The sequence below is a fragment of the Cataglyphis hispanica genome, chromosome 10 (genome assembly GCF_021464435.1).
Source record: "Cataglyphis hispanica isolate Lineage 1 chromosome 10, ULB_Chis1_1.0, whole genome shotgun sequence".
NCBI classification, from domain to species: Eukaryota; Metazoa; Arthropoda; class Insecta; order Hymenoptera; family Formicidae; genus Cataglyphis; species Cataglyphis hispanica.
In genome coordinates this window covers 2618113-2645135 of record NC_065963.1, presented here as the reverse complement: position 1 = coordinate 2645135, position 27023 = coordinate 2618113, and the positions used below count along the sequence as shown (strand labels likewise).

The window sequence follows — 27023 nt, the reverse complement described above, 5'->3', positions numbered from 1 at the left end:
GCGCGCGCGCGTGCAACTATCGAGGAATCTCCGCCCCGTATGATCGTCTGAAAGAGATACCTGACATTCTATTAAACTCGTTGAGGCGTGGGAAACTTCGCCTAAGAAAACACACACTGTACTGTATGCCATCTCTTCGCAGACGGTGCTGGCAGGCCGTTAAACGGCGCCGTTAATTCCGAGGCGCGCTGGTCGTCCGACGCCCTGGAGATCCGTGAGACCTCGGTAGCGGGTAAACACGCCGTCGCAGCCACGGAGATACATCCGGGCGATACTCTGGTAGTTGAGGGACCGTTGGCGGGCTGCCTCCTACCCGAGTTCTACGGCACCCATTGTCAGCATTGTTACGCGAGGTGAGGAGAAAATTGCCGCCGCCGCCGCCTCCCGCTCTCTCTCCCCAATTTAACGGGCATGATCCTTGGCGTCCGCCGTAATCCTCCGTGCGTTGGCTTCCGCTTTTGTCTACGGCACCCGGCCCCGTGGTTAAGCCCTCCCTCCCTCACCCTCCCCCTCCTCCCCTCCCCAGCCGTCAGCGTTATTCGCGGCTTTTTACGGATAAACTCTCTCCCTCGCCGGCGAGAAAGAGAAAATGGATTTCATTAGCCCCGAACTACGACGTGTGCGGGCGGAAACTCCCGTTATTACGGCAACGTGTAAATTTGCATGGCTAATCGGGCTGCGAAAAATCTCAGCGTGAATGTTTAAAAATTATTATAAGAGATTATATAGTAGAAGCCGCTTGATTTTTCAGAGACGTCATTTTAGATATTCTTTTAAATGTCTTGATATTTTTTTTTTTTAGGACATGCATTTTAGATTCGCTTTTTATTAGGGTTTGCAAGAGATATCAAGACAATAGAAAAAACTAAAATTGTCAAGATTATTGGTTTTTAAAAAAAGATAAACTATTTATTTGCGTATAAATTAGATAAGAAAAAAATCATTATATTATATAGGCTAAAAAAATTTTTTAATAAGTAAAAATATTTATATTAAAATATTTATATTATATTATAAAAATATTTACATTATGATATATATTAATAAACTTAGAAACAATCAATACAATAAACAAAGTAAACAATATGAAATTTTCAACATTTATTTAGCTACACAAAATTTTGCATACATATACTTAAAGTATGTACATATTATGTACATAATATTATATATATATATGTATATATATATATATATATATATATATATATATAATAATTATAAATATTATATTATATATTTATAATATTATATTTAATATAATATATATTATAATTGTATTATATTATAAATATAATAATTAAATAATATTGTTAAATATTGTTAAGTAATATTTGAAACAATTGTTCAATATTAGATAAAAATTGTTAATAAAATCGAGGCAAGATAATACAAGATGAGATCCTTGCTATCGAGATTCGCTCAAAACAAAATTTAAATTTTTAAAAATTTTCAATACAATATTTTTACGAATATTGTATCTTGTCTTGAATCTCGTGCAACTCTTCTTTTTGCTCAGAGCGATTTATTTATTATAGACCTGCGTTCACGTATATTATCGTAAAATTGTTTAATCGGTAGATTAAAACTTATCTGTGAATTGAATCTCGTTGCTTTCGCATGCTCGGAAAAAAGTTTTCGCCCTCGATTTTTATTCGTTAATTTGCATAAGTCACTCCCAACGGACTAACCCCATTTTCCTTTCGATCGATTTACGAATATCCGGGAAATTTTTAGACTGAAAGCGCCGATCGGATGCCCGAATTGCAGCTGCGTCACTTTCTGCGGGAGAAAATGCAGGGACATCGCGATGGCGACGTATCACAAGTACGAGTGCAAAATACTTGCATTGTTGATTGGTAAGGGTAATAAACAAACGCTCTCTTTCTTATTGTTATTGTTATAAAGTATTATAGATAATTGATAACATTTTCTCTAATGAACATTGCGATTGTTTTTTCTTGAAACTCGAAACAATAACTTCTAGCGATATTTTATATCTCTAAATTATTTTAATGTTTAATATTTTAATATTTTAACGTTTAATATTTTAATATTTTAATATTTAATATTTTAATATTTAATATTTTAATATTTTAATATTTTAATATTTTAATGTTTAATATTTTAATATTTTAATATTTTAATATTTTAATGTTTAATATTTTAATATTTTAATATTTTAATATTTTAATATTTAATATTTTAATATTTTAATATTTAATATTTTAATATTAAAATAATATTACTAATATTAATAATATTATTAATTAATACTATTAATAATATTAATAATAATAATAATAATAATAATAATAATATTAATAACAATATTAATAATAATAACATTACTAATAATAATAACAATATTAATAATAATAACATTACTAATAATAATAACAATATTAATAATAATATTAATAATATTAATAATATTAACATTATTTTAATATTTTAAATAAAAAGTTTTGCAAAAATAAAATCCATCAAAAATTCGTTAAAACTCTTCTTCAATTTTAACATTACAATACGTTAAACAATCATTGATATCTCAATTAATATCTTCTAATTTTTACCAAGCCATTAAACAAAAAATATTATGTGTATCAAATTTGTTCGATACAATTAATTAATAAATAATAAAATCGGCGATATAATAATTTATATGTGAAATAATGAATATTCTATTATATTCCTCGAGAGAGAAAGAGGGAGAGGCATTCATCTCGGCAAATAAAAGGTCCATTTTACACACGCAACTTGGCATATCTTGAGCATCATAACCGAGATTCTTACAGGATAATTATGAGCCTCTCTTGAATTCCCTCCTTCAGGCTCCGGCATGAGCGTACTCAGCATGGTCGCCTTTCGGATGGTGACGCAGGAGGGTCTGCGGAAGTGTTTGAAGATCTACGAAGAGCTGGAGAAGGCTGACGACGAGAAGGCCGCGACGTCTTTGACGACGACGACGACGACGATACCGGATACGCATGATGCGAAATCGTCGGCAAATAGCCGGTCGGCCAGGAGAAGAATCAGACGGAGGAAGCTGAAGGAATGCAGACGACGCGAGGGCGGAATTGAGATGAGGGGGAGGGAGGGGCAGGACACAAAGGGGTCCCGCGAGAGCGGCCACGACCACGACGACGACGACGACGACAATGTCGACATGGCAGCGTACAATCTGGTGACGCACGCGAACAAGCGTACGGGGAGCGACTTCCTGGAGAGATCGCTGATGGCGGCCTTCCTGCTCAGATGCCTGCAGAGAGTCGGCTTCTTCGCGCATCCCACGCCGGACGACGGTACTTATCATCGGTTTTCACCCTCACAAAGGACCCCTCCTCTTCCCCTCACTCTTCTCGATCTGTATTTAACTTGGTAATAATAGGGTGGCGAGGGGCGGGGGGGGCGAGAAATGTGCTCGCTCGCGCGAAGGATCAACTTTCGATTCAGCAAATTCTTCCTCACTCGCGAGCCACGAAGCCGTGATTTTAACAACGCGCTCAGCGAAAAGAGTCGCGGAAAGTTTTTTGCCGAGGACGGCGGGAAAGAGCGGTAGGGGGAGGGGAGGGGGAGAGGAGAGAGGATGAGAGCGGGAGGAATGCGCGGGGAGGGGAGGGATGGGGATAACTGCACTAATATCGGAAACTTTGGCGAGTTCGCAGAGGTCCCGGGCGCCGAGGAGATCATCGTGGCCGCCCTGCTGCTGAGGAACCTGCAGCTGCTCCAATTCAACGCCCACGAGTTCTTCGAGACGCGGTTGAGCGCGGGGCATCGATTCCGCTGCAGCCGTCCGGTCTACCTCGGGGTGGCGATTTATCCCACGGTCGCCCGTTTCAATCACGACTGCTACCCCGCGGTGACGAGGTAAGTACGTTGAAGAAAAATGTACGTTGAAGAAAACTACACCCAAATAGATTTTTCTTTTCATTTAAATTATTTCTTTTCATTTGAATTATTTATAGCAAGTATTTAAGTAAACAAATAATTCATTTAATGCAAAGGAAGTTAGTTATTTTATCAAGCAGCAAATATATTTGAATTTGATTTTTTTTTCATAACAAATATGTTTGATTTGATTTTTTTTCATTTAAATTATTTATAGAAAGTAAATAAATGATTTATTTAAATATTTGCAAAAGAATTAGTTCTTTCAACTAAGCAGCAAATGTATAAATTAGTAAAATATAAAAGGAAGCAAAATATATTTTTATTTGCAAAAAGAAAAAAGAATTTTTTTTAAATTTTTATTATATTGAATTACTTCCTTTAAAAACGCATTTTTTAATTTTTAATTGCTTGGTTAAGAAACACAAATTTTTCTTTTATTTTAATAAATAATTTTGTATTTTTAAATAAATATTTTTTATATTAAAATTTTTAATAATTTATTTTAAAAATTAGAACTTTTATTACATGTAAATAATAGATTATTTAATAGAAGAAAACATTTTTCGAAACAAAGTATATATTTATTTAAGTAAAAAAAAAAAAAAGTCAAAATTAACAAAATGTATTTACGATCGAAAAGAATTTTACTTTTGCTATATGAATTCTCAGGGATATAATTTTAAAACGGAAATAATAATTTTTCTAATTTTTAAATATAAAAATAAATTTCAATATGCATAAAATTTTTACAAGAATAACTAATTTATCATTATTCTTACGAAATAAGAGATGATATCTCTGTGAAAACATTTCTTTTTATGTGTGTACATAAAATATTTCATTACAACTTTTCTCATACACACACACACACACACATAAGTTCGCGAAATGCGCGCGGTGTCGCCGGACTTTTCGCTCTGGCAAGCGTGCGTGACTCGTCTTCATTTGCATATTAATAACGTGGTCGCGTTAAAGAATAGACCGCCACGGTAGATGGGAGCTAATTAGTATAACCAGACGGTACACAATCGCCTGTGTCATCGCGCGAATTATTAATCGACCGCTCGTAGTCTGTTAAACGAGCTCCTTCCGGAGTTCTTCAACAACTTGGCGAGCTTTGTTAGGAGAAAACCTTTATTCCTCGTCTAAATAAATCTTTTAACTCTCGCCGAGTTTGCTCCCTTCCCGTCAGCGCTTAAAGCAAATCGACAAGATTTTAGGTAAAAATAATCGGCGTGTCAGCTGAAAATTTGCCTTAAATAACTTTCGCAATTACAAATGATTATGTATTCGTTAGAGTAACAGAATCTTCAATTTGTGTTTGATTAAATCAATATAAACAACGTGTAATTGGAGTTAAGGTATTAATATCGTCTTCCGCAGAGTTTTGTGTATTTACAGATATAACCGCGAGATTTCTACCGACGTATCTATTAACGCTAATTAAGTAGGTGGATTCGCGTGCATTTCCGGCAAGCGCTAAAGCACGTCCGTGATGACTTCGCGGCTATTATACGCGAAATTACACCAGCTCGCTCATTATTCGGTAATGTCACAAACTCGTCTGCGTTACTCGGCGGAATTGTTCACGTTATTAACGTCGCCGGTGCCATTGTGATGATTACGATTATTATTTCATGGCGAAGTAATTGCGTCCCTCCCGTCCATTTTCGATTTATTAAGTTGTCCATATAGTTGATAACTTTCCTCTTTCGGATAACGGACGAGCGTAATGACTTTTAATACGATATTTGAACACGCGTGTGTCAAATATTTAACTGAAGAAAGTGTCTAAGTGATGGAAAAATTAAATAAAATTTTAACAAATTTGAAAATAAAAATAAAAATTTTTTTAGTCGAAAAATATTTAAAAAAATTTTTTTTTTACTTAAATATATGCCTTGTTTCCAAAAATGTTTTGCTGTATTAAATAAAGTATTATTTACATATAATATAAAAAATACAATTTTTTTTAATAAATTATATAAAAACTTTAATATGAAAACTATTTATTTTCGAAGATAAAGAATTATTAATTAAAATAAACAAAATTTGTGTTTTATAAAAAATATAATAAATAAACCAAAAATTAAAAAAATGTTTTTTTAAAGGAAGTAATTTAGTATAATATATAATTAGTATAATAAAGATATAAAGAATAAAAAACAAATTCTTTTTTTTATTTGCAAATAAAAGTATACTTTGCTTTTATATTTCATTAATTCAAATATATTTGATGTTTGATCGAAATAATGCAAGTATTTAAATAATTTTTTTTTTTTAAATCAAAAATTTTTTTGGATTTAGTACATTTTTTCAGTGTACATAAAAATTAATTACATAAAACGAATTAATTTATAATTAGCTAATATATAATTACTGAGACAAGACTCGGCAGTGTTAATTTATATTAACGTGCATTAATTCAAATATATTTGATGTTTGATCGAAATGACTAATTCCTCTTTGCAAGTATTTAAATAAATAATTTTTTTTTTAAATCAAAGGGATTTTTTGGATTTAGTACATTTTTTCAGTGTACATAAAAATTAATTACATAAAATGAATTAATTTATAATTAGCTAATATATAATTACTGAGACAAGACTCGGCAGTGTTAATTTATATTAACGTGCATTAATTCAAATATATTTGATGTTTGATCGAAATGACTAATTCCTCTTTGCAAGTATTTAAATAAATATTTTTTTTTTAAATCAAAGAGATTTTTTTGGATTTAGTATATTTTTTCAGTGTACATAAAAATTAATTACATAAAACGAATTAATTTATAATTAGCTAATAATATATAATTACTGAGACAAGACTCGGCAGTGTTAATTTATTTTAACGTGCATTAATTAACGAGAGAGGATTATCAGAATATCTTGTTTTTGCCGGGATCGCAGATACTTCGTCGGCCGGCACATCGTAATAAGGGCAGTTCGCGGTTTACAACCCGGCGACGTTATTGCCGAAAACTACGGACCGATATTCACGAAGAGAACGCTCGCCGAGCGTCAAAGGACATTAACGGGAAGATACTGGTTCCGATGCACATGCCAGGCCTGCCAAGAGGACTGGCCGTACTTTGAGAACCTGACGAACGATGCCGTCAGATTGAGGTAAGTCCGTTTAAATTCTCCGACATCAAGCTCGCACCTTAACGGAGTAATTTGAATTAATTAAATGAAAGATCTTATCGGTAGCTCCTTCTCCATCTATGCCAAGTTCCTAGTTAGTTGTACGAGTATCTTTACGACAGATTAGTAAAATAATATCGATCCGCAACAAAGCAGAATAATTTATTAGCGACGTCTTTAACGTGTATTGCAATTTTAATTAACACAGCATTAATTCCTCCGCGTTATCTATGCAAGAGTTTTCCATCTTAAGTATCTTCTAAGTAAGAACAAGACAGAAATAAATAAAAATAATATATAAAAATAAGAATAAAATAAAATAAAATACATATAATGTAATATAAATAAAACAAAAATAAAGAAACGTCAAAATATTATGATAACAAATAAAAGCATGAAATGTATAGCAAGAATAATAAGCGAAAGAGAGAGAGAGAGAGAGAGAGAGAGAGAGAGAGAGAGAGTAAACAGATGCTTGTTTGTATCGAGATCGTTAAAAACCGCAAGTCTTGACGAGGCGAGTGTCTCAAAGAGACGAAACGTCGGTGTCATAAGAATGCTCCTGTCGTCAAAGGTACTTTTGTGTTCGTTCGTCGTAAGATCCTTATACCAACGACCAGGTGCTTTTATCAGTTTCGCGGTAATTTTCTGATAGTAGCACTACCCGCTACGTTTAATGTCTTTTACTTGGACGACGCGCGGCATTTTCTCCTTCGCAGAAATAAACCACGAAGCCTTCCTTGCGAGGAAGTGCGTCCCGGCAAACAAAAGTTCAATTATAAGTAATTATTTCGCCATCACGCTAAGGCAAAATTCTTTTAATTGCGTGTCTCCACTTCTAATGTTTCAGCGGTTTTTTTTTTTTTTAGAAGAGGATGATGAGGATGTTCCATTCGAAAAAAAATCAGAACGAAGAATCTGACATTAGAGGGATTTTTTTATAACATTTGGAACATCCTGCGCAAGAGTAATAAAAATATTCAGACGTGAGAAAATATTCTTTCGAGCATTTTTCTCCTGCAGGTGTCCTACGGAAGGATGCAGCGGATTGCATTCGCGGGCGCAGCAACGGCCGGGTAAGCCGATAAAATGTCCGGATTGTCGGAAGAAGATCTGCTTGGAGGATCGGCTCGCGTGTCTGCAAGAGTGCGAGACGCTCTACGCCCGCGGATTGGCCAGCATGGAGGATGAGAGGGTTGACGAGGCAATCGGGATACTGTGCGACGCCTTGAAGAGATTTCATCGAGTCGCCTATCCACCGCATCGGGACACCCACCTGGCCGAAATTGCCTTAAGCTCCTGTCTGATCGATTACGGGAACACTTGGAGACCGGCCGTGCTTTGTGAACGCACGTGAAAGGGAGAAAAAGGAAGCTGGCTGTATCGTAGATACAGGAATCTCGACGAATCTACGCCGAGTGAAGTGTCCTTGGAACAAAAGACGAGGGTGTTTATGATTCTTTAATATAGACACCCTGTGACTCGGCCAATTTATTCGATGCATATATTGTGATATTTTATAAGACTCGGCCAATATTCTAAATTATTTTTAAGATAAAAATTTATAAAATTTAAGGAGTAAATTAATTTTTCTTCTAATAATTAATTAAAAATTAATTATTCTATTATTTTATTTTATTATTTTATACAAATTCTATAATTTTAATCAATTAATAAAAAATAGAAAATAATTAATAAAAAATAAAAATAATCTTTCTTTTAACAATTTATATAATAATTATTTATATATTTATTCTAAATTATTTTTGAGACGAAAATTTATAAAATATAAGGAATAAAATTAATTTTTCTTTTAATAATGAATTGAAAATTAATTATGCTATTATTTTATTTTATATTAATTCTTTTATTTTAATTAAATAATAATTAATTAAAAATTAATCCTTTAATAATTTATATAATAATTCAATTTTATTGATTGGAGCTTGAAAATTGAAATAATGATACTTTACTGAAAATATCAACATTAATAAAACTTAACAATATTTTATTCTTTTCAAATTAACTATTCAAGGACAGTTATACATGATATTTGATTCTTGGTCGGTTTTTTTTCAGATTACGACCATTCGGATTAGACTTGGAACGAGAGAAACGTTATCCTTATTGCCTTTATGAAATAGCTCGGTTCCAAGAAAACGTAAAAAAAAACTTCTCGCGAATAGAATAAAAAAGATTTCGCCCGCCGCTTGAACGACGTCACGTCGCGCCCATAACGTCATATAATTTATACACGCTAATACTCACGCGTACATATGTACATCGACCTATCTTGGGCCGTTTTTATCCCCGGTTAACATCGATATACACCAGAAACAAATGGCGATAAATGATATTGCGAGCGCGAATCAACCGTGTGGCGAGGTAGATATCGATATCGGAAAATTACAGGGCGAAGCGTCGACCTGGAAGTCAACTTTTTTAATTTCGCCTGCGCGCAAAGCGCGGGCAATCAATCGGTTCATCCGAGATCTCTCTTGATTGCCTTTACTGTGTGTATATTTATATATATGTATGTATGTGTGCAGGATGTGTATCGTATCTCTATATGTGAAAACATACGATGAGGAGTTTCTTATAAGTCGTACACGTTTTTCTCCTGCATCCTCGTTCGCGAAAAGCATGGAATTCTGCCAATCTTAACGTTCATTTAGATATCCCGTCACGCCATTTAAACAACTGTGTATATAATATGTGTAAAAAAAAAAGAACGTAATGAACTGAATAAGACGCGTCGAGATTGTGAAAATAAATAATGGTTTTTCTCTTTGAGATGAAAGAAATAAAATAATGGTTTTTCCCCTCCTTTGAGATATACAGACGACCCTTTCGCGTGATATACTAGAGTATATTTGCTATAGCGTGCGGCAAAAATGCATACGAACTGCCGGATTTATATAGTGGTTGCGTGCTCACGTATTGTATAATATATATTTGGATTAAGGGCTTTCAAATCCGACACAACCCGTTAATCTCTTTCAACGTTTGGGACTGAAGAGAAATGCGCGTGACAATTGTGGCGGCCACCTTACTGCGACACCTTAAGCCATGTATTTCAGAAAGTGCACCGAAAATATGCTAAATGTAATATCGATTTTCAATTTTGAAATTATCTTTGCATTTACACATAAATATAAAATATTATATTGAAAGTACAATATATTCTTTTTTCAAATATGATTCGAGACGCTATTGATATTTAGTTTTACTGCGACTATATGTATATCAATGCTTAATTTTTTTTTTAATGATTATCCACCGATCATCGATCATAGATCAGATTGATATGTATTTTTTACTTATATTTGAAAATTATATTTTTTGTTTAAAAATAGCAAGGTTTGGAAATGTAGCCTGTTAAGTTTTTGATAATTATAGGAGATAAATATATGTATTTTTTTTTTTATTTAGCATAAAATTTGGATTATGGAGCATCGTTATTAAGGATGTATATGTCATATGTTAAAGGCATGAAAATTTCATAGACTGTTCTATTTTTTCTAAATATCTGTGCAAAACTAGAGCACAATTTCCTTAACGATTTAAAAAAAAATAATTTAAGTTTAAAGTTATTGTAGCACTTATTGACAAATTTGACAAAGAAAAAAACATTGCCGACGAAATAAAAACTTTCACATATATTATTAAGAAAACTCTATTAAATACTTGTGCAAAACTTTATTTAAATTCACTTACTCATTTAAAAGTTATTTACTAAAAATTGTAGAAAAATATTATCTCTCTCTCCCTCTCTGTAAATCATTGGTTTTTTTTTATTTCTTGCAATTAATTTTAGGGGATATTCACAATCCAAAATTTTTGTCATAAATTAGAAAAAAATCTTACAACTATTTTCTTTTACGAAGACGTTAAAAATTATATTATTTTGATACTTTAATTTTTTTTATAATCAGGATTTATTTATTTGATTTTTTAAACAGTATATAAACGTAAGAAATATATATTTTCTTTTCTTGCTATTATTGTACAGCAAAAAATCCTTAAATATTCTTTAGTGCACCTATCTTAAATATTGATATAAACATTTTCCTGGGAGGAAACGCTGCAAGTTTAACGCGAAAAGTTTCTGCAAATTTAAAAGCAGTTTCCGATATCAAAAGCGGCGTATCTCTCCAGGTAATGCATTTCGCTGCCGATAGATGAAAAATTTAAACGTATCGTTAAACTATATTCGAGCGTCGTTCGATGCGCGACCCGTGCAATTTATAATTCATAATGATGATAAATCCATAATATCAGAGACGAATCCGCTGTGTCAATTATGATACCAGTTACTGCTGATCGTTGCTGCACGAGAGATTAACGCCGGGACGGAAAATTAATTTATATACCTCGCGAAAGGTGATTAAGTGCCGCCGTAATGCCGGTATTGTTGGAAATTTCCCATGACAGAAATGCATTATACCTATAACACTCTCTCTCTCTCTCTCTCTCTCTCTCTCTCTTTCGGCTCCGATCAACTTCGTCGCGTGAAATTATGCGTGTACGAATCCATCGAGAGGATTCATAAATTTTTCATTACCTCAGAAATTTCTACCCGTAAATGGCAAAGATTAAATATGTGCTGTTCGTATTCGATAGCAAATTTACAATATTTAGAAAAATATTGAGATAAATTAATACTAATATAATTGAATAAATTTTGTCAAAATATTTACACGCAGTTCGACTATTAATCCAATTATAAATTTTGCTTTTTTACCGTCTCGTATTATTTTCATTTCGTTCAACTCGATCGGTCATAATAATTTTTAAATAAAATCATAAATTCTTCGTTAATATTTTCACAATATCGAATTGCTCTCGTGAATTGATTTCGTGACAATGACGTGATACTCGAGAGGAGAAAAGATAAACAGGGGAGGGGGGAGTGGGGGGTGGGAATAAACAGGGAAGAGCGAGATAAAACAAAACTCGTGTTTGGTTCCATTGACTTTTGCAATTTTTTTGGTAGATTTATTTTTTATAATGCACATGTTTCTCGTGAAAAAATTAAATTCCGTGTATATGAAATTAGCATTTAGAGCTTCATGTTTCGGTACAAAATTCATTGTTGTGTAGAGGAAGGGCAGTCGACGGACGACTGTTATACCCGGGGACACGCTCGGACGACGACGACGACGGCGTCGGCGTCCGGTGTTCGTCGAGGTCTTTTGATACATTTTTCTCTTCTTTTTTTTCTTTTCTCTCTTTGTCTCTCGAAAGTTGAACGTCTCCTCGATCGCGATTTCGGTTCTTTTTCCCCTGTCTTTTACCTTTTCCATTTTTCGTCCACATCTATATATATATATATATATATATATATATATATATATATATATATATATATAGATGTAGATATAACTCGAGTATCGTCTTTACTCGCGTGAAACTCGAATCGGATCTAATTGACTGTCGCGACGTGATATCCTCTTTTATTGCGATTATTTTCTTCGGTAGACACGCGACGCGAATGCACGACGGAAATTTCGAACGAAAAGGGACGCGTCACCCACCTCTTCCCTTCTTACCCGAAAATTCTTCCTGAGAGGATCAATTTTTTCTTTTTTCGTTATCTTTTCTCGATAAATTAAGCTTTTCTTCTTCGGCGAGAGGAGAGAACCGAAAAAACGCCAATGACAATCGCGAAATTTAGCGACGCGGGCCATTAATTCGCAAAATATTATATTTCGGAGGATCGGATTGATATTTCGAGTGGGCAATCCACATACGATCGGACGCTTCGTATGTCAAATAATCTCGATGCTCGTGGAGAAGATATTTGACATACAAAGAACCGGCTTATGGAGATTGTGCCTCGTGGAAAAAATTCCGCTTACTTTTCCTCCCGCGAACTTATTCGCGTCGCCCGATCGTAAGCCGTCTTTCTCTCTCAATTTATGTAAGGAACGACGTTTTTTTTTTTTTCACGATTGACTGGCGGCTGCTGCGTCGAAAAAAAAAAATGTTTCGACGACAGCGATGATCCGAACGACGAAGCACAAACTGTGCGAGAGATTTTTTTTTTGTTCTCGGTTGCAATCTTAGGTACCGTTCCTTTTTTTTTTTTTACCGCGTATAAGTTTAATTGCTGGAAATTCTCGTCGTTATTCTGTTTCTTTCTTTTTTTTTTTTGGGCTTTACGACTTTTATCGCTTTGACTCTGATATTCACTGTTAACACATGCATTGTTCTTTTTTTGCAGTTACAATCGCGCGCCCGCACGGCGCGCTCGCTTCGAGTTTTTGCTTGTTTCGCGCCTCTCTCTCCGCTGTGTCTCGAGAGGCCGGTCTCTCTTGTGTGGATTCTTTTGTAGTTTTATTTTTTTTTCTTTTTACTTCTTTCTACCGTTTTTTTTTCGTGGGAACGCGCGGTTACGTTAGACAACGGAGGGTGATTACGTTAAACAAAACGCGGGCCCGAAGAGCCGCCGCACGATTTTGTGCCAACGGACACGGATTGCAGTTTAATAGAAAAGCGAAAAAAAAAACAAAAAACGCGAGGGACGACACGTACGTGTCGATCGATATAACGTATCTCGTGTCCGCTGGGTTCCCTCTTATACGGGGATCGAGTGAGAAAGATTTTCGGCGATCATCGGCGCGGGATCGACATTCTCGATCAAGATTGCTTCGCTTAAATGTATGTATACTTTTTTTTTTTCCTACGCTTGTAAAAGTGTAAATACGCGAGCACGCCCGCGTAACGTAACCGCGCGTTTATCTCTCTCCACTTGGCACCACACTCACGCACACGCATTATTTCCTCTTCTTCGTCTTATTAACTTCCTTAAATTGCTTCGCTTATCCTAAACCAAATCGGATGCGTTTCAATATTCCTCGAATACTCAATCTTTCCGATTTTTGGCTACACAGAGATATTATGCAATTTCACGAAGACACACTTGGGTTGCGGCTTGGCAAAGCGCTACTTGACAAACGGGATATGATAGGAAAATGTGAAACAATTAAAAACGATTATCGTGATGTGTAGGATAATATCTTGGGCGGAATTAATCTTCTGGCGCCTAGACAAGATGCGGCTACTTGCTACTGTCAGTGGAAAGTGTTGGTCAAAATATATTCGCGAACAAGGATTTTGAATACCTATTTGTCGCCCAATGCATTGACGCGTATAAAAAAAATGCACGTTAATACATTTGTTGCACAAAAATCTGTACATTCTATGTTTTATATACGCTAATAAATTCGCCAATTTATATTCATATTCGAAATCATGTATCATCTGCGAATATGTTTCACGCAACACTGATCGTTTTTGATCGACGAGCACAGACGACGGAAACAATAAACACCATATGATGTCGGTAAGCTACATCCAAATGACACGAAGACCTTTGAAAGATGTCTGTCTTGTCATACATTTCCGCGGATGTGTCGCCTGGATATAGACTTTAAATGGAAAAAAAAAGATACAAATCCAATTAGAAAATTTCGCCAAATATAAAGATAATTTCGTTTTTTTTTTTTTTCTTTTTTCTTTTTACAGAAAGTAGACGTATATATATTTCTTTTATTATCCGTCGACGATACTACAAACTAAAATTTTAAAAATTATTTTCATGCAAAATTATATAAAGTTTGTTTTCTCTCTCTCTTATTCTCTCTCTCTCTCGTCTTCATACTCTCATGACAGTCTATGTTATCCGTATTGTCAATCAAGCCGATGTGTGATACGCCCGGCTCTTGTTTCAAAATGTCAAATCGAGTCGATTGTCGCATAAAAGCAAACGTTCAGTGGTTTACTAAAAAACGACTCGCCCGGTGCACAGTCGACCGATGTCAATTCTAGAAACGACCGGACGATTTATTCACGCTCGGGACGCGAAAGTTTGCGAGATGTCGTGAGGTGACTTTTTCGGGCTGCAAGCATCAAAGTACGACCAAAAATTGTTTTTCTCTCAGCGAAGCACTGCAGACACTGTCCCATCATTCTCCTTATCGATCCTATCCCAAATATTATCCGCATTATCGGATCTGAATGTATCTCGGAGTAGACGGGAAATCTCACAAACTTTCGCGTCCTAATTCGCGATTAATCAATAATGCGTAAATTCAAAACAACAATAATCGCTAATTAATTGTACACCGCGGAACCCGCCAGGGGCCAGTATTGACAATTATAAAAAATATGACCAAGATAAATGCTATTACAATAATCGTTTCTACGTGTAACAAATCGCTTATAAGATATAGTATAAGAAAGTATAAGAAAATTTAGACTCGGCACAACCGCATTATCGTGTTTAAGGAGCGTACTTCAAAATTGAAACTGGATTTACGCTACACGCTTATTGATCAACGCAAGGTAATGTTGCCTAAAAGAGCGAAAGCAATACGGTAGTCCGCCCAATTTTGATGTATAAAGTCGAATATGAACGAATGATTTCGAGACAGACAAAAATTCGAGTGGAACCCTCGTTCAATATCAATCGATTTTTCTTTTTCCTTTCATGGAAAAGTCGCCGAAAGTGAAGAAAAACTCGCGGAAATATAGCAATTAACTCAAATATCGCACATGAAACGATTTGTAAATGCGTCTTGCCGGAGAAAAATCAGAAGTAATATACGAAACGAGAAATACACAAAAAAAAAAACAAAAAAAAAACAAAAGTATATGTATACAATATATATCTCTTGCCCGCGCTCGAATTCATCGCTCCGTACTCCGTAATTGCTTTACCCTTCTCTCTGCTGCTTTGTCCCATTTTATTTCTTATTCGATTAATCAACCGTCGTACAATAACGCAATCATTACGCGGTTTAATTACTCTCGATTAAATCATTTAGGTTAAAAGAAGTGTTTAGAGTCACGAAGAGTTTTTCTTTCGCGTCTCTATCGTTTCCTCGACATTTATTATATTATGCTGTGCGTGAAAATTTCGAAGGTACAAAATAAAAAAAAACAAAAGTTTTACTTCGCTCATGGGGGATGAATTTTGATTTCGCCGCACACACTTCTTAATCAACGCATTCTTCGCATTTTCCCCGTACATATCTTAATTGTAATTTGCGAGAGTGTGGAGTAGTGTTTGTTGATTTCTTAAATTTTTTTTTATTTTTTATTTTTTTGGATTTTTTTTGCAATTGTTTTATACTTGTTGTTGTTATTTGAGTTGTTGTTGAGTGTATAACGGGTGTTGGTGTTATATATTAAAAAGGAGTGTCCTCTTACGGTAGTAGCGCGTTATTCTCTCTCGGTTAAGCGGTACTTTCGGTGGTGGTGTTTTGCACCGGTTGGCTCTCCTGCAAATATATACATACGGCGAGCATTAATCAAATGCGGGAATGCGACAACAATATATTATAATGGCAGTAATTATGCAACGCGTGCTAATATATATATATATATATATATATATATATATATATATATATATATATATATATCTTTGCTTTCGTACATCTCTTACGATGCTGCAAGTAAGGAAAAAAAAATGCAATTCTTTCTAGGAGATAACGAGAACAAAAGTAAGAAAGTCCAGAAAAACAGCGCAAGAAAAATAAATGTCAACGTCTACTTTGTCGATCACACCTCTAATGCTTGATAGTGTAAGTGCGTAAGAAACTGCGATAACCGAGACGAGCTCCTGCAAGATTGAGAAAAGAAGAGAATATAAAGCGCCGTTACCTGTGGAGCAGGGGCCGCGGCAGGTGCATCTGAATCTTTAGGTGCATCCGACTTCTGCTCCGACTGAAAAGAGTACAAAAAGACACGTGCAAACAGTGTGTGCTAAGCGCTACCGCTCTGTATTCGTCGATAGATTTCGCGCACTCGGAGAGTCTTAATTAAAAGCTTTCGTAAATGTCGAGTGGAAATAAAAGCTCGCGAATACTATAATTTAATGTTTCAATATTTCGCGCAAATGTCAAAGTAGAACTTTTGATTATGATTCGTGTTTGAAGTGTCTTGTCGAATGCATAGAAGGAAAGAAATAAATGTCAACAAGCAATCAATTGATACAGAAATGGATGTAGATTTATAGATGTTATATATAGACGAAATTAATTAAAATAATGTTGATGATTTGCAGATTTTCGTAAAGCAAGCGTTTTATTTTTTACAATGAAGACGTGTAGACATATCTTCACTGTAATTCATGAAATTATATGCAAATGTATTAAGTTAAATTCGTAAAATCGTCTTTTATAATTTTTCATAAAGAATCTTTCGTAAAGAAGTTAAAATATGTTTACGCGAGTTATATTGTCTTGAATAGGAAAGAGAAGAATCAAAAATACCTTGATAGATTTATCATAAGATTCAGGAGGAATATCAGCGACTTGTGATCGAAGGGAAGTTACGGAGGAGGAAGTGGGATTGGGGGACTTGCGATTGCCCGAGGATGGCAAGTTCTCTACTCTGTTTGTCTGTTGGCTCGAAGTCGCACGAGGTTGTCGTATTAATCGTCGTCTGTAACGTGGTCGTGGATTTCTTCGCGAATTATCGGCATTCTCGCCAATAGCTTCACCGTCGTCAGTCACCTAATTTTTTTTTTTTTTACAATATGTATCTAATCTTTATAACAGCTATCCGAGGGTTTTGACGATTACAGAAAATTTCGTTGGCGGCTATCTCTGCTTTATTTGTACAAAGTGCACAAGTGAAAACGGAAATCGTTAACAAACAGGACACATACTCCGTGCGTGAATAATGCATCGTCTATCTTATACAAGAGAAGGGAGATTACAGAATCTCTATATATCCTTGCTAAATATATAAACATAATTTCTAGGAATGAAAGAGTGCATCTAAGCCAAATACAATGTCTTTGTAAAGATGGTATTATTAAGTTTCTTTTTTTTATGGTAATAAGGATACTACACCGTGCAGATTTAAACAACTAAGTTCAGACTTAAAATTTTATTCATTATTTATACCAAAAATGCAAAATTGAAATGCGCGTTTACATTAATTACCGTGTAATAATACACAGCATTGCGCTGTCGTAGAAAAATAATAAAGGGACAATATGTATCATTGAGGCGCAAGCAATCGAGGATAGTGAATCTTCAAGAAATGTGTGTAATAGAAATCATAACATACACCAAAACTATTTAAATAGATTGTAGATAAGAAGTGTACAGAGAGAATGATCTACAATTTCGAGATCACGTATCTCGAATCGCCTTGATAATAAAGAAAGAATATTTTATCGCTATAAAGAATCTAATTCAAATATACAATATTATCCAAAATCAAAATATCATTTCTCGAATCATTTCGTTTTTCAACTTTGGAATGTCTATATACATTTTGTAATTTTTGAAATGAAACGCGTGATTCGATACTTTTGTTCGCGTTATCAGTTGTAATGTCCGGGAAAGCTGGAATGACTGTGAAAGTTAGAGATACTAACCCTCACCTGGCCATCCTGGCTGCGAGGACGTCGTGGCGGACCGCCACCTCTACCCCCGCGGAAGTTACGGCGGAAGTAACGTCGTGACGGAGCCCCGCGTCCACGACCGCCACCGCGTGGCGGGGCATTACCCTCGCCGTTTCCTTCTACTTGTTCACCACCTTCGCCAGCATTCTCTCCCTGCTGTGCGGGAGCGGGCCCAGAACGCCGTCCTCCGCGATAATAACCATCATAATGACGCCGCAACCTATAGCGACGCTGTTGCTGCGGTGCCTGGCCCTCGGTCGGATTTGCATCATCACCGCTCTTTCCCTCACCTAATTTATATTCGAAAGAACAAGTTACTTTCTCTTGTTCTTCTCGTGTTCTTGAAGAGTAAGCAAAAATGTAGACAAAAATGATCCGTCGATATACCTTGATCGTAACCTTCCTGGCCTTCGCGTGGTCTACGATTCTGAGGTCGGCCGTTACCGCGTCTCGGATACACCCAATGGATACCGCGATATCCACGACGCTTATCCGCGGCATAGGGCGAGCCCTTCACTGCTTCACCCGCTGGACCGGTGACATTTGCGGCTTCGTGACCCTTCTCGCCGATGACGACGTCAAACTCCACGACCTCGCCATCTCCGACGCTACGTACGGCCTTCCTCGGATTATTTTTAACGATTGCCGACTGCAATTACATACGTAACATTGAGATACATCGCTGACATCTTGAGTATTAAATATCATAATTAATATTAAATGCAAAAATGCTTACCTGATGGACAAATACATCTTCCTTGGTATCATTTCTGAAACAATCAAGACGAACAATTGTATTAAACGATCGATATCATATTTTTAATGCTAATTGAGGTCGATTAAATATGTATATAAAAATCAATTAATTTATTTAATAATTTTAGAATATATATATAAATATAAATATATATATATATATATATATATATATATATATATATATATAAAATAATTTTGTTCTCCTCATAGTTTGCAATAGTAGAAAAATCATAATATTACATTTCAATTTTAAATTTAAATTACCAACCGCGTTTGCAATTTATATAAAAAAAAAATGAAAAAAAAAAAAAAAAATGGAGACTTTATTAAATCGTTGAAAAGCGGAATAATCACGTCCATCTGTTTATTATGTGTGTGTGTGTGTGTGTGTGTGTGTGTGTGTGTGTGTGTGTGTGTGTGTATGTATGTATATATGTATATATCGTGGCATATAATGGAAATTTGATTTAATTATATCGATGCAAAACAACGTTCATTCGCATTCCCTATAAAGTTCCACGCGTGTACACAATACACCGCGTGTACGTCGCGAATATGTATGTCCCACGCATGAATTCGCGAGTGTGCGGACGTAATCGGAATCCATGAAGCTGCGTAGCAAAGCATGGAGTTGAAAGGTCGTCGAACCCTTGACTGCGCGCACACAATCAAGGGAGAAATACACAAAAGCCCATACACAAATGTATACGAGCTGCTACAAAGACTAGACATCATCCCTCTCCTTTCCCCTTGCCGTTACGCAATTAACAAAAGGTAAATCAAGTATATATATAGAGAAAACGCAAAGATCAAATAAGGCGCTCTATTTTTTTCAAATCACCAAGCTAATGGAAATCGATATTTCCAAATAAAAATTGCAACGTCATACACTTTTATTTTTACAAAGATTTTTGTAGATTACAATCGCTAAGAATTAAACAATACTCTTGCGTCCAAATATTTTTTTTTTTTATTTTCTTGTTATATATATCAATTACAGATTACAGAGTGCCTATTCAAATCTTGTAAAAACGTACCCTGATCTTCCAAATATTTATTCAAAATTACACATAAAAGGAATATTTTAAATATTTTTTGGTGCAATTTTCTAAAATAAGTTTTTTTTATTGTACAATGTTTTTCATATAAAGAAAAAATACAAAGCCACTCGAATGTTAAATTTACAAATGTAAAAAAAACTAGATAGCTTTTATTAAGATAAAAGTTTTTAATTTGTATGACATTTTATTTTTTATCTCTAAAAATTAGGAAAATAAGGAAAATGTATTACAATATATTCAATATTTTGTTAAGACATTGAATATATATAAACAGATATATAATTATAATATATTTTTGCGGATTACTTATTGCTTAGTGCAAGAGCAAAATTATTAAAAAAAGAATTTTTTTTAATTTCTTGAATACCAATAAAATTCCATAAGAATCCCTGATTTCTTCAAATACAAAAAAATTCTCTAAGAATTTCAGATTTTTCATGTTTTTCCAAGAAGTAAAGACACCCTGGATTCATATTAATTTATCATAAATAATATTGAGTGTGCACTTTTCTGGTCTTTTATATCAGATAATATCTATATTGTCGAATTTTGATGTACGTCTCGGAATATGTATCGATGCCGAACAGGCATGATTCAATGGGTATCGAGACGGAAGTTGCTCTTCCATTGTGGTAGTCGAGTTCACCGAAATCGGGATAAACTCGTCGAATGAACAATGGATCTGTCGTCTCTACAAGGATTATTTATTTTCGATGAAATTTATTACGGTTATACAAATACGGAGATTCTTATTTTATTTACTTCATGTATTATTTTCTAAATTTGTCCCGCGGAAATGTCTCTGAATAATTTTCGAGGAAGCCCAAAATATGTTCGCTTCTAATATCAACTGTTGTTAGACACTCACCGTATAAAATAGCTTTTTCTCTTATATATTTCTTATATATTTTAAGATTTCTAATATTACATCGCGACGTCAAAAAAAAAAAATCAATCAACAAAACAATTTTATATAATCAATACAATTTTATATTTTTTATATCATTTAAAAAAATTAATATCTATTTTAATAATTAATATTTTTTACAAGTATTTTAATAAATTTATATCTTTACAAAAAATTCTTCCCGTAAATAAATCTGAATCAGTAAAAAAGACATATATAAAATATAAAAAACTAAAATCAAAATTTGTATAAATTAAATTCTTACTATGAATCGCGTTTTTTATTATAAATTATTAAAAAAAAAAAATTCAGCTACTCGTATTTTTATATTTTCTCAGAGGACAGACAAAAATCCAACTAAAACACAAGAATCGCTGGAATAGTTCAACGAAAGCGTTCTATATTTATAAATAGTTGTAACAGCCTTCTCTCAAATATTTTACAATACCGGCTAGCGTCAGTGTCGGTGAAAGTGCATTCGAGAGTTCTCAAGTGCAAGCAAGTAAGCTAAAAAATTTCGTACCTGAAAACGATCGTGCGAAACCGTTTTTCGCCTCTACGTGTGTCGAAATCCTAATCTAAAGTGAAAAGAAAAAAGATCTCAGAGTGTTTACTTAAATCTTGTAAAAAGATTCCACTGAAAATTACCTGGCCTTCCAGGTATTTTTATTCAAAATTCTAAGTAAAGAGAATATTTTAAAGATTTTCTGGTACAATTTCCTAAAATAAGTTTTTTTTTTTATTATATGCGTTTCCTAATGTTTTTCATTCATATAAAAGAAAACCACAAAATCACTTAAATTTCCAGTGCAAGATTTGCAAATGTATCGAAAAAAATTGAATAGCTTTTGTTAAGATAAAAATTAACTTGTATAACATTTTTATTTTTTATTATTAAAGGTAAAAATAAAAAAAATATATTGAATATTCAATATTTTGTTAAGCTATTGAATATATATAAACAGAGATGGATAGATATTTATAATATATTTTGGCGGATGTAAGAGAGTAAATTATTTAAAAAAATTATTTTTTAAAGTCCTTGAATCCCAATAAAATTCCATGAGAATTCCCTGATTTCTGCAGGTAGAAAAAAATTTCCTGAGAATTCCAGGTTTTTCATGTTTCAGCAGGGAGCAGACGCCCTGGATCCCCCTTTATCATCTCGACGTAAATTTTTTTTTCCATCGTGAAATTCCCGCGAAAAGCCTCATTGTCTGCGCGCAAAAGTTCCGCGTGTATACAATACGCAGTAAAACAGGAGCATCTCCTCCGCGAGCATGCGCGAAAATTTTCTGGCCCTCGGCCAGATGAATAGAGGGACCTCGAAATAGCGAGGAACCGACTCTACGGACTGTGCACGTGCCGAATGAAGCGTCTATTTTCCGTACGGCAGAGTGCCAGGTCGAGGTTGCAGGTCAAACCTGTAGCGGGGAGAGAGGGACGATTTTCCTAATATTAGAGACCGCTGTTTTGTCCGTTAAAATCGTTATCAATTAGTCTGGAAAGTCTTTCTCTAAATTTTACATTCGTAGCGCGATAAAATAATAAAAACCGATCGATCGAGGGATCAATTCACCACACGTTCACGAGTTCGTCAATTTCGGAATGGAATGAGAAAATTACAAGAGCAGAGTGTTTGATATTGTTGATGTTAATGAATCGTTGATGATAATGGAATGCCTTGTTCATTAAGAAAGCAAATATGTTTAAAGAAATGGTACTTTAATAAATTGATAAATATTAAATGAGTTTATCTGTTAAATTAATATATTTTTAATTTTATGTTTTATTTATCTATTTAATCTTTTAAATCTTTTAATAATCTTATAAAAATATTTGTAAAATATAAAAAAAAAAAATATACACATTATAGACATTAAGTTATCAACGACTGATCCGACTCACACTGTTATAGAAGCAACGAGCGTGCTCGTTGACTACCAGATTTAACAAATGAGCTAAAATTTTCCCAAGGAATCGCTTGAATAATTTGACATATGATGGAAATCGCATAATTTATTCGATAAACGTGATATAAGTGGGATAAAAAAAAAATTTGGACATATAGTTCTCACGAATAAGAGAATACAACATTGAGGAAGATAATTAGGTACGCGTATTTGTGTGTGTGTGTGTGTGTGTGTGTGTGTGTGTGTGTGTGTGTGTGTGTGTGTGCGCATTTATGAAGATTTATGAAAGAGGAGCAGTTAATATACAATGGCAAGTTAGTAATGCAAAATGAGCGTTCAAATTAAAATAGTACATGACTAATCCTTACGTGGGTCACCCATACAAAGAGATATATGTATTGTCTATCCTATTTAGTATTGTGTAAAATGACGGGAATTGCAAGTATAATCAAAAAATAAAAAGAAAAATGAAAAATCAGTCGTATAAGAATATAAAATGACATATAATACAATGACTGACCTATTGATGAAACCGTAGCCACTCTTGACGTTGAACCATTTCACAGTCCCGGTCACTTTGTTTGCTGAAATAGAAGAAAAATTTGTGATTTCAAGTGCTAGGCATGCGAGTATTTATATAAATTGATAAGAAAAAATTTCGTGCATGTGCTTTAATTTATATATATATATATATATATATATATATATATATATATATTTTTTTCTTTTTTCTTAAACATTTTAAAATATTTATATTACACTTTGTGGGTGTGTGTTTTTTTATTAAACATAACATATAAGAATGCGTGTCATTAATTAAATATAACACATAAATAAAAAATAAAAAAGAAATTTAATTATGAGAGAAATTATTCAAAATATTCAAGGAGAGCACGAAAAAGAAAAACGTTGAGTCAGAGATATCGTATGTATTTATTATTATTAAATTGTGAAAGTAACCTTGAGGAAGGAAATATTGGATATATAGGAACACGTTTAACGGAACAAACTTATCATATATTTACCCGAACACATCATTATTCGAAATCGAAATATAATGACACCATATACTGTTTTTATAACATGACTAATATTTCTAGAAATAATGCATGAGAAGTAGCAGAAATTAAGTAAATACTCAATCGTGTCAAAAAGAATAATTCTCAAAAGAGCAGTGACTTTTCTGATTAGAATGATAATTAATCTACATTTCTCATTTTTAAATTTTTAAGTAAATTCATTTATAGATCTTAAAACTAGAAAAATTGTCTGGAATTTGAAAATTTGTGACAAAAATAAATTTCATTTAAGAGTAATATAATAAAATAATAATTTATATATATATATATATATATATATATATATATATATATATAAAATTCTAGATTATTTTATACATTATGAAATAATATATGTATGGCTTGCTCTTGCTCGGCGAAAATATGATAAGACTATCTTAATAACAGTTACACACGACCTTGAAGCAGTATAACTCAAACAAAGGTCGAAGTCAGTGTCACAACGATAGATCCAACGATATTCGCGAAATTCCTCAGATTGAAAATCGTAACAATTTTCTTCGCGTCGCTAAATAATATTCACACCGGGATTTATGTAACGCTGAAATTAATTAAGCGCTTAAATAATTAATTAAGCACATACAATACATTTAACGAGATATACATGTATTAATTTAAAACTGACTGTCTGTCTTTTGAACGATACAAAATTTTAATTAAATTAAAAAGATAAAACTGATATAAGTGCGTATAAATTATTTTACATTTTTTCAAATTTTCATATCACATTTCTCATACACAAGCTCTCTTTAGAGGAATGTAATAAACTTATACGACTTTTTCCAGATACCTAATGACGTCACATTCGATTTAGATTTGAATTTTCGAATATCCTCGGTCAAATTTAACCTTCAACGATTCTTTTTTGTTCCGGGATACAAAGGCTGAAAGGATAAAATATTGTCGCCCGAATTTCAAGACTTCTCCCCGCCACGTATTCAAATGTACGAAACAATTTCACCGGCGAATAATACGAGATGTAATCCGGTGAGTTTTGAAGGCGCAATTGCAATACTGGCTGGCTGCAAAAAGCACGCGGCTACGACGCGCTTACGTAACGAAAACGTGGGGAGCGCGCGCGGCGCCGGATATCTCGGATCCCCGGCGCGGTCACTCCGGAAGGCAAAAAGATCGATATCGCCCCGGATGGATCCCGTCCGTTCCCGGGGGGGAGGCCTTCGTCGACGTCGATTCTCGGCACCCGCGATTGTTCTCCCCCTTTTTTTTGTTCCTTCCAGATTACACGACGAGGAGCGCGCGATGTCGGCGAAAATCGATCGGACGAGAGAAGATTCAGCGAGCGAGCATCAGCTGATGGGAAAATGGACGACGTCGAGAGAGCGTTTGGCCGCGTCTCGGCGTCGCCTCGTCGACGCGCTTCGTCCAAGACTCCGTCGAGGAAGCCGGAGGAGGGACTCGACGAGGGGAAATTTCGGCGCGATTTTTCTTCCCGGCCACATGGCCTCTGTCGGACGTGATCGCCGCCGAGAGAGAGAGAGAGAGAGAGAGAGAGAGAGAGAGAGAGCGAGCGAGGGAGAAAGAGAGAGAGGGAGCGCGCGGACGCCATTACGGGCGGAGGAACGCGCGGCGGAATTTTTTCGTCGCATTTATCGGCGCGGAAAATCGCCGCGCGCGCGATAATAAATGCAAGCGCGTTTACTCACCGATGACCATCTTCTGCTGGACAGCCTTGGGTTGTTCGGGCTGCTTCTCGGTCTCACCCATGGTGGTAAAGGTGGAATTGAGACGCGCGAGTACGTCCGTACCTAGATGTTTCCTTCTGTCTGGTAATGATGTTAATACCTATCTGATGTCGCAATGGAGGTGCCTCCAGGCGACCGGGTAAACACACCATGCCTAGCGTGTAACGCGACCGCTGATTCGCTATCCCCCGCCGTGCGGACGGCAAGTGGGCCAATCGCGCGCGCCGTGCTTTCACGAGGATCCTCGAGCGGCGCCGGAGACGGCCGAGGCGAGGCGCGCATGCGCGTCGCCGGCACCGTCACCGGATCCCCTCACGCGCACATACACGCACACAAGCGTAATTTTCAGTTTAACGAATTTTCAAATATTTTCGTTCAAATGACCTTTGATTCTTTATCTTGGGAAACTAAATGGGAGACACATGGGACAATATAGTTTCTAAAGTCTTGCAAACAATAGAAGGAAGAATGTGGTATCCTAGGTAAGAAAAATATCCATTTAAGATAAGAAAAGAAGAATGAAAAAAGAAAGTTAGCTTTAGAAACTGTTCTTTCATTTTTTTACAGCATACAGAGGGTAGAAATAAATGTATAGAAAGAGACGAGATATTTGAATTGTAAACATTGTATACAGCAGAAAATAAGAATTGTTTAATATGTATATATATATATCAAAACATACAAAGAAAAAAGAAAAAATTCGAAATATAAATAACATACATATAATAATTAATATTTCTAGACAAAAATCAAAAAGAGAAAGTTTAATAATGTTAACTTAAATAAAAACATGTATTTTTTCTAATGTATATTATAATATATCTGATATCTGATATAAGAGTCTGAGATTTTTCATATACATATACACATTATAAAGTTGTTAATAATATTACAATGGTACTTGTGCTGAAACATTTCAAATTTATGTTAATGAACGAAATCAACAATGATTTTAATCATTTGAAACTTGTTTTGATTGAATCATGTTCAGACTCTCTTTCTTTAGTGAATAATTAGTTGATTTTTAATTAGTAATATATGAATCTTTTAAAATTTATAATTATTTTAGCAATTTGAAGATTTAAAAAAAAGTAATGTAGGAACGATACACATATTTACAATTCTATATAATTGTA

General features: G+C 34.5%; 2 protein-coding genes across 9 annotated transcripts in view; one reads left to right on the top strand and one right to left on the bottom strand.

Moving 5' to 3' along the window:
* LOC126852532 (SET and MYND domain-containing protein 4) overlaps nt 1-15691 on the top strand; it is a 139264-nt gene extending 123573 nt beyond the window's left edge. For 4 of the 5 annotated variants that reach the window (XM_050597426.1, XM_050597427.1, XM_050597425.1 and 1 more), the window contains 6 exons: nt 143-353; nt 1738-1859; nt 2835-3305; nt 3669-3870; nt 6804-7019; nt 8061-8612. In XM_050597426.1, the coding sequence (XP_050453383.1) occupies nt 143-353; nt 1738-1859; nt 2835-3305; nt 3669-3870; nt 6804-7019; nt 8061-8394 (1556 nt within the window). In that variant the 3' untranslated portion in view covers nt 8395-8612. Of the gene's footprint in view, nt 1-142; nt 354-1737; nt 1860-2834; nt 3306-3668; nt 3871-6803; nt 7020-8060; nt 8613-9116 lie in introns of those variants that run through there. The other variant, XR_007687838.1, reaches the window with a different exon arrangement.
* On the bottom strand, nt 13364-26009 carry LOC126852591 (Y-box-binding protein 1). 4 transcript variants are annotated; one of them, XM_050597546.1, is made up of 7 exons: nt 25849-26009; nt 23626-23689; nt 19202-19235; nt 18853-19114; nt 18439-18755; nt 16710-16772; nt 13364-16324 (listed from the first exon to the last, which is right to left on the bottom strand). In XM_050597546.1, the coding sequence occupies exons 1-7, from the start codon at nt 25907-25909 to the stop codon at nt 16280-16282; spliced, it is 846 nt and encodes a 281-aa protein (XP_050453503.1). In that variant the 5' UTR covers nt 25910-26009; the 3' UTR covers nt 13364-16279. The 4 variants fall into 4 exon arrangements, with proteins under 4 accessions (XP_050453503.1, XP_050453504.1, XP_050453506.1 ...); XM_050597547.1 differs by having other exon boundaries at nt 18445-18755; XM_050597549.1 differs by lacking the exon at nt 16710-16772 and having other exon boundaries at nt 18445-18755.
* Between the last annotated feature and the right edge of the window lie 1014 nt (nt 26010-27023).

What these genes read in the sequence shown, in the direction of transcription:
- LOC126852591 (XM_050597546.1), bottom strand. Translation starts at nt 25,909, where the DNA reads ATGGGTGAGACCGAGAAGCAGCCCGAACAACCCAAGGCTGTCCAGCAG. An exon ending in GGCTACGGTTTCATCAATAG is followed by an intron (nt 19,236 to 23,625) that starts GTCAGTCATTGT and finishes TGATTGTTTCAG; the next exon opens with AAATGATACCAAGGAAGATG. An exon ending in AAGATGTATTTGTCCATCAG is followed by an intron (nt 19,115 to 19,201) that starts GTAAGCATTTTT and finishes ATGTAATTGCAG; the next exon opens with TCGGCAATCGTTAAAAATAA.